Source organism: Coccomyxa subellipsoidea (genome assembly GCF_000258705.1).
Source record: "Coccomyxa subellipsoidea C-169, whole genome shotgun sequence".
In the NCBI taxonomy this organism is placed as follows: Eukaryota; Viridiplantae; Chlorophyta; class Trebouxiophyceae; family Coccomyxaceae; genus Coccomyxa; species Coccomyxa subellipsoidea.
In genome coordinates, this window is record NW_005178041.1 from 1801838 (window position 1) to 1816179 (window position 14342).

General features: G+C 52.2%; 1 protein-coding gene across 1 annotated transcript; it reads left to right on the plus strand.

Annotated features, from left to right (window-relative positions):
- Positions 1-433: 433 nt before the first annotated feature.
- Positions 434-13930, plus strand: COCSUDRAFT_46149 (DNA/RNA polymerase; the record flags this gene model as incomplete). The annotated part of the gene is made up of 28 exons (XM_005651072.1): positions 434-721; positions 813-965; positions 1078-1145; positions 1285-1478; positions 1625-1761; positions 3531-3680; positions 4182-4267; positions 7752-7854; positions 7956-8124; positions 8234-8414; positions 8516-8644; positions 8789-8981; positions 9103-9297; positions 9503-9682; positions 9912-10098; positions 10296-10441; positions 10566-10652; positions 10757-10964; positions 11076-11261; positions 11396-11460; positions 11576-11698; positions 11803-11924; positions 12010-12157; positions 12407-12631; positions 12904-13113; positions 13211-13331; positions 13487-13728; positions 13856-13930. The coding sequence occupies exons 1-28, from the start codon at positions 527-529 to the stop codon at positions 13928-13930; spliced, it is 4278 nt and encodes a 1425-aa protein (XP_005651129.1). The 5' UTR covers positions 434-526.
- Positions 13931-14342: the final 412 nt, after the last annotated feature.

Here is a 14342-nt window from a genome sequence, read left to right on the forward strand (position 1 = left end):
GACGGAACGAACACCTCTCAGTGCTCTTCTCATTCGCTATCTCAGTCTATCATTAATCTGACGCCAGCTTCATGGTCATCAGAAGTATTGTAGACAATACAACGTTAGTGAAACCCACACAAGCCACGCTAGGCTATTGAAGAGGGGGGAAATGTTGCATTCTGGTGACCTCCCAGCCTATGACCTCAGATCCTTGCCAGTGACTTGACATTCTGTCGTTCAATGACACACAGACAATCTTCTGAGTATGCTTGCAGTGGCCTGTCCCGATTTCGTGGAGGATGGGTTCAAGAGGGAAATGTCGCACGTGATGGAACATGCTGCCACGTGATATCGTCCACGTGTCTCTGTAGGGTTGATGAGTATATATTGGGTGAGGCTGACGATCAGCTTCCCTGTCCCTGTGCCGAGCTGGATTTGTAAAAATAACAAAGTTCTAACAGATTTCGCATCAACGCAACGCTACAAGCGTCCCAAACTCCAAATATAAGGCAGCTGCAACATCACTTGTATCTAGCTTTTTTTGATGAACTGCACTCCATTGGTAGGAATGCCTGGGCAGCGTTCCATGCCTTTATCCATTTTGAGTCCGAAATCTGCAAAAGCATGTACTTGGAGATCAGGTGCGCGATTGGCCCTTGCGCAACCCACTCGACGCATCGCACGCAGTGAGAGACTGCGCACAAGTGCTGCCAGCTCAGCTGGAGAAGATCCTTACAAGGTATTTATGGTTGTATTTGCCGCTCATCACTATGACAATTTTTGCCTCTGCTGCCGCTGCCACAGATTCTTGACATACTTGTGCTTTCCAGGTGCTTGGCTTGAGCAGAAATGCAAATTCGGACGCAGTGAGAAGAGCATACAATACATTGGTTAGAGAAAACCGAGGGAATGATGCTTCCTTGGCTAGAATAGAGGAGGCCCACTCAGCCATCATGATGTCGCAGCTCTCAGCAAGGCTGCAGGTGAGACCTGCATGTCATCGCATGCACTTTCCATATCCGAGTGAGGGTTTTGCAAAGAAATGAGAAGGAGGGGGTCTTTTGTCTGACCGCAAAATTAACGGTGGCACTGCAGGGCGGTGTCACGGTGGAGAAGGACGTCAAATATGCAGACAGAGCTGTATACTTTCCTTGGCGGCCCAGGTCTGAGCAACCTCCCTATTATCAGCAAAGAAGAAAGCACTGTGCAGGAGCCCTTGACAGAACCCATGCGGTCAGCATACTCTTGAAGAAGCCCCGATTGGTCCACAGATTTCTGAGATTCTTCACTTTGATTGGACAGGTTTTACAAGGCCGGCAAGGAGGTCGTCCTGTACTCTGGCATTGCGCATGCGGTGATGGTGGCGTGGGGACTTCTGCTGCAGGCGTCAGCAGGCAGCCAGCCTATTGTTGCATGTGCAGTCATCGGAGCAGGGGCAAACATCTACAAGCTTCAGCAGATCTTTCCTCCAGGCGGCTCCAGCAGCAAAAACTCAGGTGAGTGATACTGACTGGTTTTGCAGCCCCAATCTCACGCTTTTGTTCTCATGGGCTCTTAGCATGAGTGACACGATATTCGAGCTGTGTGCTAATGCTTGAAGATTTGCATGTATTGAAAACCAACAACCTTTGCACTTGTGCAGCCTTGAAGAACCTGTTGCGAGGAGCAGCTCTTGCAACGCTGGCAACGTTCCTCGGGTGCTTCTTGATCTTCACAGTGCCAGACTTCCTGTCAGCGCAGCTGAACCGGCAAATGCCCTACTGGTTCTATGAAAGCGAGGTGAGACGTCCTTCTTGCGATGCCACTTGCATGCATCGCTCATGCACAACATTTTTGTCTGTAAGTCACCATGCAAACTTGTCAGAATCCAACTCCCTTTGCAACACATGCCTAGCCCTTTCCTTGTGTTTGCAGCAAGCGCTTCTGGCAGTGGGTACAGCGCTGAGCAACTGGATCATGTCATCCTTTTTCCGCTAAGGTGTCCAGGTTTTCCTAAACCCACAGGAGCAGTGTACAGTAGGTGGTGTGGTGTTGCTGCTTGCTGTAGAATTGGTGAGTGTCATGCTGAATGCGTTCCTAGCAGCTTGCCTGCAAAACAATGAGGCTTTCCTGTTATTTTGTCTTGCTGTGAAATACAGACAGTCTGATTGCGCACTCTGTCTTTCCTGTGCAATTTTGTGAGGTCCGACATGTGTGTCCACTCTGTGGACTCCCTTGTAAGCTGGCGCCCATCAGTCTGCTCAAGATCACACACGGGCAAGATCTTCGCAGTGCGAGATCCTCTTGCACATGCATGCATGCATGCATGTGCAGGTAGACTCGCCATCATGGTAGATACAGCACAGGATGTACATTTGTTGCCAAACAGTGGCTGCAAATAGTGCATTTTTGTCAGACATCTTTCAAATGCAAAGTCTGAATTAAGCCACTGGCACGCATGCAGGTGGCAGCTGCATGCACCTGCCAGATGAGCGAGCTGTCTTAGATTGACAGCCTCCCCAGCCCTGTCATAAATCGAAATTGTGCTTTGAAGTTGGAGACATTCGCTCTGATCATCGAATGGATAGATGAGAAATGCGATGCCTCTCTGTCCCCACCAACGGCTTGAAGCAATCCACTGGTACAAAGCTTTTCGGCAGAACACAAGCGTTCAGACGAGTATGTCGTTCTCCGCAGAGAAATATGCCACATACCGTTCGATCGGCCAATGGCCCAGGTAATTGTTTGTCTTGCTGAGAGTAGTTCATCTGCATTGATAGTAAGCAGTGACTATATTTATCTGTTTAACTCAGGTCCTGATTCATCTTTAGTCGAATATTGTAGCACTCAAGACTGGAAATCACATATACCTGCATTTGATTTCCCCCAAGGGGCAGCCGTTGCACTGGGAAAATTCGATGCCATGCACACCGGCCATCGGTAAGCACTGTCAATGCTTCGATCCCAGCATGTTTGCAATCTGAAAGAGAGTCTCAAGCGTGTTATGAAATAGGTCTGAATGATCTGAGAAGAGCAGCAGCATTATTGCAGGGGTGCATGACTTGTTCTTTTATGACATATTGGCATGCAGATCTCTGGCATCTGAGGCCACAAAGCTAGGGGGCCACCCATGGCTCGTATCATTCAGCGGCATGGCAGAAGTGCTGGGCTGGCCAGAGCGGCCGCCCCTAGTGGCTGAGTCAGACCGGCCACGTGTGCTGGCTTCATGGGCGCCATTCTGCGGAGGCCGTACGCCATGCCAGAGATTTATACCCTTTGCAGCTGTGCGGCAGCTCAGCCCCGAGGAGTTTGTACAGGCACTGGCCCTGGATATGAAGGTGTGCTCCCAGCATACACCACTACACTACTCAAATGACTGAGGTGCCCCTTCAACCGAGCCAGGCTTGCCTTCTGCACATACCTGCTATGCATGCTGTAATAGGTAATACAACCTGGAGGTCATCTGCTTACTAAAGGCCAGAGAATCACGTACACCCTGGGAGCCCCTTCCCTGCAGTCTGTTGCCTTCAAGATACTCACCCACAAGTGCGATATGCCCAATATCGCAGGTATCGGGGGTTGTGGTGGGAAAGGGGTTCAGATTTGGCTACAAAGCTGCCGGGGACACTGAGGCGCTGGAATCTTTGGGGGCCAAATATGGATTGAAAGTGTCTGTAGTGGATCTAGTAGAGCGCGGTGCGACGCATGGCAGTGAGAAGGTGACCTTCTGTGCACATGTTCACAATATTCTCAATTCCTTGTTTTGATGGCCCCCAACCCTCACCACTTCACTTGCAATCCTCTGACCTTTAGTAACCAGATGATCTCTAGGTGGGGTTACCTGTCACAACATGCATAGCAGCTATGTGCAAAAGGCAAGCTTGGGTCGGGCAAATCGGCACCACTCCAGCTCTGCGCAGAAGAGCAGCCAGCAAGGAGAGGATTCACTGCCTGAACAGGTGTCTTCATCAAGTGTGAGGTCTGCACTGGCAGAGGGGCAGGTAGAGCGCGTTAGAGACTTGCTTGGTCGAAGGCATCGATTGTTGATCCAGCCTGCCAGTCGGACAGCACCTGCCTCAGAAGCACAGAGGTGATCCTTCTCATTATGCATGCATGCTGGGGTTGTTTCATTCCATCCATGAATGTGCTTACATGGGGAGGTGATGCTCCTGTGGAGAGGTGCTTCTGTGCAATTCCTCAGGGGTACCTTTTCACGCCAGGAATTCCAAAATCAGCCACCCAAGGACGGCATCTACATTGCGGATATCACCTTCATTAAGAACACGTCTGAGAAGTCCTACTCAAGGTGCCAAGTAAGATTAGAGCAGGACGGCATAATCATTCCGGCAGATTGCACACCACATTCTTTTTCTTTAGCCATGGCACAGGTACATGTAGATTTCTAAAGACAACCTGTACCTGTCTCGGCCTCCAGGTTGATTTTGATGGCAGCCTAGGATGTTTGATTGGTGAGCAGTAGTCGCTGACTGTTTGGCGAGGCTTACACTTGTGATGGGTGCTACGTATGGGCATGAGGTAAAGGTTGTCAATCCCAGCATCTGCAATTGTCGGCATGAGGGATAAGTGGCAATTACAATGATCTGAGCATTTTTTCGCGTACAAATGTGCCTGCTTGTAATCATGAAACCAGCCTCTCAAAAATTCAGACGTTTTCGATCAATGCATTTAATTGCATATGGATTGCATGGGATGCAATTGTGGCACGACTGTCTGAGGCATAAGTATATCATAATCATTTCTTCGTGACGTGATCACAATCATGACTTCGTGACGTGATCACAATCATGATACAATGATTACAGTGAATCGTTGATCAAACAGACCCGGGAACTCGACATATATATGGACATGTCAGGGTTCAGGGGGCACAGGGGCATACACAAGGTGTTCCGTAGCAATGCATACAAGGTACAAGGTGTAAAATTGCAATAACAGTACCCCTCTAGAGATCCCAGCTATGCACATCTGTACAGCGCATCTATATAATATAAATGTCACCCCTCACCTCTCACGACCTCGGTCCACCACAGCCTCACAAGGCCTTTGCGCTGCTACCAGGCGGCGGAAGCCAGTCAAACAGAGATGGTTTCAGGAAAGGTTGTGGTGCACGTGGTCTGCTCTCCTCCTTTTCAGGAGGTCGCTGCTGCAGTTTGGGTCCTTCTTGTGGTGCTTTGAGATCCACAACTCTGCTCTCCACTAGATTTGCAAATTTTCCTTCCCCCTCATCGGCAGGAGAAGGCCCCACCTTTGCTGAAAAGTCTCTGCTGTCTGAGTAGCCGATGACCTGGTGCACCAAAAAGCAACCTCAACAGTTGCCGTTCCTATTTCCGGTGCTATTCGAACGCCGCAATTATAGAGAGTTTGAGATGCAGACATCAAGGCAGAGCGAGCGCCAGAGACAAGAGGAAGGGCTGCCTTGCAAGTGAATATTGTGCAGCAATAATACAGGGGACGTGAGACTATTTGGACCTGCTCCAAAGGTGTGTTGGCTGTTGTTTCATTGTCAGGTCGCGGTTCATCAGCCCACTGCACTCCTTTGCGCCTTTTCACCTGGATGGTAATTGACACGGTAACAATCCTACACTGCCCTCACGGCAGATGCCCACGATTGCGGGTATTGCGCCCAATTGAGACCTGCAAGCACCTGGCCTTCCTGTGAGGTTCCTGGCGAGTTGTGCCCTGGGCGTTTCATCCCTCCCACAAGAGCAGAGTTTGACTGCTCTTCAGCTGCTCCTGAAGCTCCCTTTGTCTGTGCTGAATGATGCAATTTGTAATCACGAGAGGATGCTGCAAAACGTAGGGTGGCTCCCTCTCGAAGCTCCACAGGAACATTCTGCATTTACGAGCGGCATACTGATCAATCTGCTTGTGATTGTCACGAAATCTGCTGCACACTACAGTAATGCAACATGTTGTGGATATTTGCTGGTGATTCCATGCTTGCCTTCAGTATTTGCTGTCCATTGACCGCAGTGCCATGCGCACTATTCAGATCAATTAGAACCCAATGTCCTGAAGTCCTTTGGTAGCAAAGTGCTGCATGCTGGCGGGATAAGGAAGGGTGATCCAGAACCACATCTGCCGTTGGACTCCTTCAATACATCCACAGTAGCGATCAATGAAAGGATTTCAGCAACGTCCCTGTAGAGTACAACCTAACGATGGGGTCTTCAGCACGAATGTAAGAGCGCTGAGGCATTGCAATGCTGCCGCCATACCTGCCAAATACTGTAGCTGCATTTCTCAGGGTGATCCGATCAACTATTTGCCCAGCTTTGATGACATCCAAAAAGGCTGTATCGGGTGGGACACCCGCCCAGTCTGGAGGCTGGAACTGTCCAGGTGCTCTCTCAGAAATCCTTTGTGATTGAGGAGGCATTGAGGGAGGCGGTGGCATCTGCTGCCTTTTTTGCTCGCGCCGCGAGGCAACCACCTCAACCTTGGGTGCGCCCGCTGCCCCAACTTGTCCTATACATGCAAGAAGGTGAATACCCTGGTACATGAGATCTAGAAAGAACATGAACGATGATGATTACTCCAGGGTTTTTTCTGTTGTCCTGGCAGAAGGATCAGGATGCAGGTGTAAATTCGAGGACGTCGAGCATTCGAGGCATGCAGTGCAACCACAAGTCCCACCTTTTTCTGCCTTGACAAAGCCTCCCATCCCAAGTCTAGCAACGGCACCCATAGGCTTTCTTGGACCTGTGTTGGTGCTATCTCCATCTTCCCACCGATCCATAACGCCAGGGACACCAGAAACGAGATATGATCGTGGATTCGCTGAATAATCTGCTGGACTACTGTCACAGATGTGGAAACTCAAGTGCCCTGGTAATCTCGTGCTTTGTCCCGGAAACCTGCACCTGTCATGTTGGATGATGACGTCACTTCCGGAACGATCTGGTTCCCCACAAAGGCACGCGAAAGGACAGGGGACAATACAGATAGTGCTGAGAATAATGTTCGCTGTTCCTTGATGCAGTGTTCACCTTATTGTGGTCTTTGGCAGAGCAAGTGAAATAAGAGATCTGAGCAACATGGAGCAAGTCCAAAAAGCGTTAAGAGCGAGGATCAGAAAGGAAGGAACCAGTGATTCAAAGTCTCTGAAAAGACGATATTCAGATGCTATCCCAGAAGCGGAAAGTCTTGGTCTTCAAAGGTATACTCGATCTGTGTGGGACTCTGGCACTCTGCACAACTGTCGGGTGCATTGATACATTTGGTAGAAGTGTTACCGCACTGTTGATAAATACAAATATGTTCCGTGAAGACTGGGAGCCTGTGTTGCCCGTTGAATGTTTCCTTTGCGCTCCAAGGTTTCAGGCAGTCCCAAAATAGTTCGTTTTCTCTTTGACGTCTTATTGAATTGGGTTTTCTGCATTGAACTGGGGCAACAATTTCGCTGTGAATCCTTCAGGGCGAGGCAGAGTGACCCCGAGCCACTGGTCTTCATGGTTCTGGATGTGTTGGAGGAAGCAGGAGGCCGCTTCAATATCTGGGGGAAATCAAATGGGGGAGAATCTGTGCTTGTCAGAATTAATGATTTCACGCCCTACTTCTATATGGCACAGCTGACACATGCAGATTATGAACCGAGGCAGAATGGGCAGCCTGCCTTGTTCCATCAAGCGGCGTGCGATCATCTGCAACAAGCTGTCAACAGGTGAGATTGTGATCTCCAAGCACACAACAAACGGCACAGCTGTTGGACTAAAGTGCCTGTGGTAGCAGCTATGCCACGTGTTGACGATTGGGCGTTTGTGCTTCAGATACTTGAGTCCGGACTGCCATGTCCAGAAGATTGAGGCTGTGCACAGGACCCCAATCATGTTCTATCGGCCAAAGGAGCCCACGGGGGGATCCTACTTGAAGGTGCTATTCTGACAGTGGCTCAAAGCAGTTGGGTGTCCTTTTGGGTATTCCAAACAAAATGCCTTGCCCACCCTCTTGACCATTGCTGTGTGGGGTGGCAGTTTCTGTTCAGGCCTGGAACCAATGTGAAGAAGGCTGCAGCGTCTATCTTGTCCATTGCCAGCAAGAATTCGCTGCGGCCTCACAACCTTCTCTGGCAGGACAAGGCGCAATTTGAGCATGAAGTGGGGCTCCTTCAGCGATTCCTTGTGGATGCCCCAATATCAGGAGGTGTGCCACACTTCGCCTTCGGTAACTTCTGGAGATTGTGCCTTGTTGCCCATAAGAACACAGTGCTCTCAAGAAATACAAAAGTCCAAATGGATGCAATTTATTGCAGGTGCGTGGGTGCATTTACCTCCTCAGATAAGACCCGAGCCTGGCTACACCAGAGTGTCTGATGGGGAACGGCAGTCTGAGTGTGACATTGAAGTCACTGCGCCGTGGAAGCAGCTGCAGTGCCTGACGCCAGATGCAACACAGCTGGCCTTGGGGCGGGAATGGAGCCCAACACGTTACAAGTGCGACTCTATCAGCTACACTATACCAGATCTGAAGGTCAATCGTTCCGCAGCTGCTTGCTGATCCCTCTGGAATACGCTTGTATCTTTGTTTACTGCAGGGCACCTGGGGAGGACAAGGTTAGCGAGGAATGGTGTGCAGCCTTGGAGGTGGCTCGCCAGGGTCAGATTGCCAAGCTGAATATGCTCACACTGGACGTGATCATGGCACCAAAAGACGGAGTCGACAGGTATCTTCTGCCCAGTTTTTCTGAGCAAAGTCAGAGACAAGAAAAGAGGACATTGGTATTTTCTTACATGCCTCATTTACAGGACGCTGCTGTGTGATTATGAACGAATTGCTCATTCCTGGCTGATGTGATGTGTGTGTTCAGGGTGCCGGTGCCCTCAAAGGATCCCATTATGTGCATCGCCAACAGCCTCTACAGCTCCGATGACGTGGCGTCCCAGCGCTTTGCCCCGGCGCAAGATATGTCTGACGATGGGGCCTTTGGAGAGGATGGCATGGATGACGCTGAGGGGCCTGTAATCGTGGATCTGACAACCACCGAGGGCCACACCCCACAGGTGGGCCTCATTCCTCTCTGGTCACGACCCATGGCACCCCCATTATGTAATCAGTGCACAGGAAAGTGAGGCAGCGCTGAGAAGGAGCAGAAAATCAGGGGGCCTACATTGCAATCAACAGGTGCCAGTTCCCAGTGCAAGGGAGGGTGGGGCGGCAGTATTCACGTGGAGCCCTGGGGTGCGGGCGCACACAGTGCGACAGGTGTCGCCCAGGGGCGTGACGCGCATGCATGTGCACCCTTCCGAGGAAGCCATGCTGCAGGCCTGGCTGCAGTGGCTGCGCAAGGCCGACCCAGACATCCTCAATGTGTTCCAGGTGATGACCCTCATCCACTCTGCCAGCCATGCTTTTGATTGCTAGGTTTTCTTATGCCTAGTCACTTTTTGCACCGGATGTATCAATGCCTACTCCATCTCTGCGCCTCTTTCCTCTTCGCTGCGGAGAGCAAAGAGCAAACCTTGTGCTCTTCGAGCGGCTTGTCGGTTGAATGTGCCGACAGAACCTCTGTGGTGCTCGCCAGGTGCGTGACACATTGGGGGCGCTGGCAGAGCGATTCACAGCGCTGAAGCTGAACAGTGGCGGACTGCACCTGTCGCGCCTCAAGCGCATGCACGGCAAGGCCCTGGCGCTCAAGCGCATCGTCATGTACTCTCCAGCCTGGGTGAAGAGCCAGAACCGCATGGCCTCAACCTCCAACCAGGTGCACACCCTCAAAAACACAATATCATCCTCCATTGCTTGCAAAGTCAGACTCTATACATGTTGCATGCATTAACAATGGAAGTGATGGTCAGATCAACCAATGCCCGTGGCCTCAAACTGCAACGCATGGGAGGATCCTGGGGCCTGGTTGATGTTCCTTGACGCGCATACAACAGGCAGGACGCTGCAGAGTGATGGTCAGCTTGTTGACACATGGCAGTGTGCAGGAGACTTTCAGGGTGGAGCATATGGAGGGGCGGGTTGTGCTGGATGTGCTGCGGCATGCGCTGACCGCCTGCAACCTGGCCAGCTTCAGCCTGGTGGACTGCTGCCAGAGCCTGCTCAGCCGCCGCATGGAGGTCCTGCCACCTTCCGCCATCACCCGCCTCTCATCGCTCAGCAACCCCGCCAGAAGTATGCCACCGCCCCCACTGCTGACGATAAGCAACTGCATGCCGCGTTGGAGGGTGATGTTAGAGGGTGTATATGTCAGACCAGGCGCATCTCACCACCGATGGTCCTTTTGGGGTCTCACTTCATAGCTTTGGTGCCAATCTGTGGTAGTTGATGGCAGAGCCGTAGAAAATGAATGGTGCATGTGTGGTGTGCAGGTAAGGGGGAGCAGGCGGCGGACCGGGCTCGGCTGGCTTCGTATGCCGCTGACAGAGTGGGGGTGGTGCGGGCGCTGCTCCAGCGGCTGGCTACACTGCCGGAGGCAATTGAGATCGGGCGTGTCACTGGACTCACCCTCGGACAGGTCAGCATGCACTGCTGCCTCTTCAGCAGCTTGAGCGAAATGCTCAAACAAGCATGGCGCATTTGAAGAGCATGCTCTTGCATGCACGCTGGATTTCTGCATAATTGAGGTTGCTTGTCTTCAGGTGCTGTACAACGCTCAAATGATCCGCACTTGGAGCCTGCTGCTGCGAAATGCCCAGCGCTCGGGCTACATTGTGAGCGGGCGGCAGGTCAGTCCTGCACTTCTATGAAAACAAAATGGCCGATCAGCTGATCATCTATTGCATGCAAGTGATAATATGCACAATTGAACGCAAAACCTGTGCATGCCCAGGATGCACTGCCGCTCAGTGAGAGCCCGTACCTGATGCATCCAGTGGAAACAAAGAACGTCGGCTTGTACCAGAGCCCTGTGGCCATCCTGGACTTTGCCTCGTTGTACCCTTCCCTGTACAGAGCCTACAACCTCTGCTACACGACTCTGCTGCATCCAGATGACTCCAATGCCTTTGTGCCTGAGCACGTCACAGTCACCCCCACAGGTAGGAATTATTGCCCTCCACCCCAGTGCGGCTTCCACGTAAGACCCTTTGCATCTGGTGACCTGAAACACTCTCACTACAATGGCGGCAGACTTGCAGTGTGTGTTGCAGGCGACGTTTATGTCAAGCCCGAGATCCGGAAAGGAATCCTGCCCTCAATTCTTGCCGCGCTGATCAATGCTCGGGCCGCCACAAGAGCAGCACTGAAGGAGGCGACAAGTCCTGCGCAGATGGCAGTGCTTGACAGCCGGCAGAAGGCCCTCAAGCTGACGGCCAACGCCCTGTACGGCTTCACAGGTGACCTGCGGCAGCACGGTTGTGCATAAGTAACCAAAGGCGTCTTGGTGACGAGCATGCATGTATTCCATCCTGGCTGCTTTCACTAATCTCAATTGTCACTGCTAGTTCGGTACTGTGAAGTGTTCACGCAGGTGCTCAGGCCTCACCGCTACAATGCGTGCCGCTGGCAGATTCCTGCTTGGCCCTGGGTGCACAGGTGTGAGCAGCCCTCTTCGTTTGCCTTTGTTCACCATTGTCTGCAATGGCTGGCAAAGTGCATAAGGCTCTTAGTTATACATGAAGGATGAAGATTGCTTTTCCTTGTTGTGCAGTCCTGCCGCCGCGCGATAGAGCTGCTGACTGAGGCGTTTCAGAAGGGTGTGTTTGGGAGCAAGGATGCCAAGGTCATTTATGGCCAGACAGACTCCTTGTTCATAAACTTTAGGAGCTCCACAGTAAGTACTGACTTCATATAATGCACTTTCAGGTGGCTCTGACTCAACAATGATTTACTGGCTGCCGCCTGCAGAATTGTGAGCTGAGTTGTAATGCTGCGCAGACTGCGGAGGCCATGCAGTTGGGGAGGGCAGCTGCAAAGTATGTCAGCTCCAATTTCCCAGAGCACATGGAGCTGAAGTTTGAGAAAGTGGCACAGCCTTTCATGCTGCTGCACGTCAACAGGTGAGCCTCCTTCTCATGGAGATCAGTCCGAATATTTCCATGCAGCTATGCTGCACACTTTGAAGGCGAGAGTTGGCATGCGCAGATATGCTGGAAGGGCGTTCGAGAGCGAGGATGAGGTTCAAGAGGGGAAGGGAGTACTGATGGTGAAAGGCCTCAAGTCCATGTGGCGCCAGGCCCCACCCATTGTTCGCAACACGCTGCAGGGCGTCCTCGCCAGAATAATCCTGCAGGTACCCAGCCATCATGCAACCACCTCCTAACACAGCAAGCCCAAGCTTTGAGCGCTCCCCATCCAATTGCCCACTTCTCAAGCTTGCATCTGAGAAGGGTATTTGCCCGAAAACCACAAGTCACGTTCTTAGAGCACTGATAAGGAAGTTTCCAGTGTTCACTCTCTTGTGTAGCTGGTATATTCACCAAGTTAACCTCGCTGCCAAAGACAGTTGACGACGCCAGATGAGCACCTCTACTGGGCACAGGAGGATGTGAGGGGTGCAGTGGAGTATGCGGAGGGGCAGATCCGGCGGCTGCTGAGCGGCCAGGTGGAGCTGTGGGAGCTGCCCCTGACGGGCGGCCTGTGGCGGGTGACGGGTGCGCAGGTCGCTCAGGCCGCCGCCGCCGAGGGGGCCCCGGGGCCGGCCGCCGCCGCTGTGAGCGAGGAGGAAGTCAGAGGGCCCCACGCCTCCCTGGCAGTCAGGCTGCAGGTGTGCCATGCGTCCGGACAACTGACTGTGCACTTTTTGGCTGGAAGACATACATGCGGGCTGCAGAGATGCTTATTCTGGATGCACACGCTATACCTCCCTCTATTGTCAAGGTTAATCACATGATTAGGCTGTTGAAAGGAGCCACATGGACTGAGTGAGGCTTGTCTGCACGACCCTTTCATGTAACAGCTTTCGGGTCCATCTGATATCCGGGGTCCAGAGGTGTGGACATGAGTCTTGGGTCTGATGGAGGTGCGGGGGTCTTGCAGCAACGAGATCCCGGCCGCACATTTGTGCTGGGGGAGCGCCTGTCATATGTGCTGCTGCCGGGCGCGCGCACCCAGGACGATGCAGCCGAGGACCCCCTCACCGCTGCCAAGGCCGGCTGCTCGGCCGACTACGAGCTGTACTGGCAGAACAAGCTGCGCAAGCCCCTCGCAGAGATCCTCGCCACGTGCCTGTCCGCATCTCAGATCCAGGTGCGGCTTAAAAATCTGCTCCTGCTTTACGATACTTTGCATGCTCCAAGACAAGAACTTGTTGCACGGTTTTGGACATGGGCATGCTCCTCTGCAGGAAGTTCTCAATGGCCCCCATACACGGGTGCGAGTGGACACAGTGGCGGCTGCGCAAGTGTCACCCCCGGGAAAGAAGGCCAAGGGTGGCCGGCAGATGGGCCTGGCCAGCTTCTACAGAGGTGAGTATGAGCTTTCATGGCTCGATCGGCAACTTTGCCAATTAGACAGAACCTCATTGGGAATCCATGGTGCAGTCATTGCTTCAAGAACTATGCCTACTGCAAGGTACACATGGTTGCATCATAAGGATGTGCTGACAGCAGTGTGCCTGCAGGCACTGTAAAATGCCTAGCCTGCAGACGACCTGTGCACAGCACTGGCGGTAACTCGGAAGATGGGCCGGCGCTTTGTGAGGACTGCGCAGTCGAGGATGGGGTCAGGGAGGGAGTCCTGCTGGAGCTGCTGGGGGAGCAGCGCCGCTTGGAGCAGCGCAACTGCACCGCCAACTCCCTCTGCATGAACTGCCACAGCGGCGGTCTCACCGGGAAAGTCTTGTGCGAGAATGGGGAGTGCCCGGTAAGGAAATGGCCCACGCTGTGCATCAATGAGGGCCTCTGCATGATAAAGTGCTCAGCTAAATTCGGAATATTGTTTGGGATGCGACTTTATTGGCTTCCCTCACTCTGCAGCCTGTGTGCCACAGGTGCTGTACGCGCGCCTCTCAACGGCCGCAAAGCTCAATAGCCTCGATCATTCTTTCAGGCGCCTGGACTGGTGAATAAAGCTTCATCATGTTGTGAGGCTGATGCTGTTATGTAAGCACACACACACATAAATAAGTACACTAGGGTACGGAACATTACCAGGAACTTGACTCTGATAGTTGTGACCTAATGGAATGACAGGGTGTGAAGAACTGAGAAATATTGTTGTGCGCACATGTACAAATGTGTACCATAGTTGTGGTCGTTGCCTTCAGGCTTGCATGTTTTACAATAATTCATAATTGGTACGCTGGATCAGGTCCGGGCCTAATGTCTGCAGAAGTGGGCAAGATGTATACAGAACTGAATCCAACTACGAGATACTTCATGTCCGCAATTTTGGTAAACTGTGGTAGACATCCACTTGCCCTTATGTAACTACCAAATTGCCTGGACAGGACATCAGGGTCGACCTGCAAATCTATT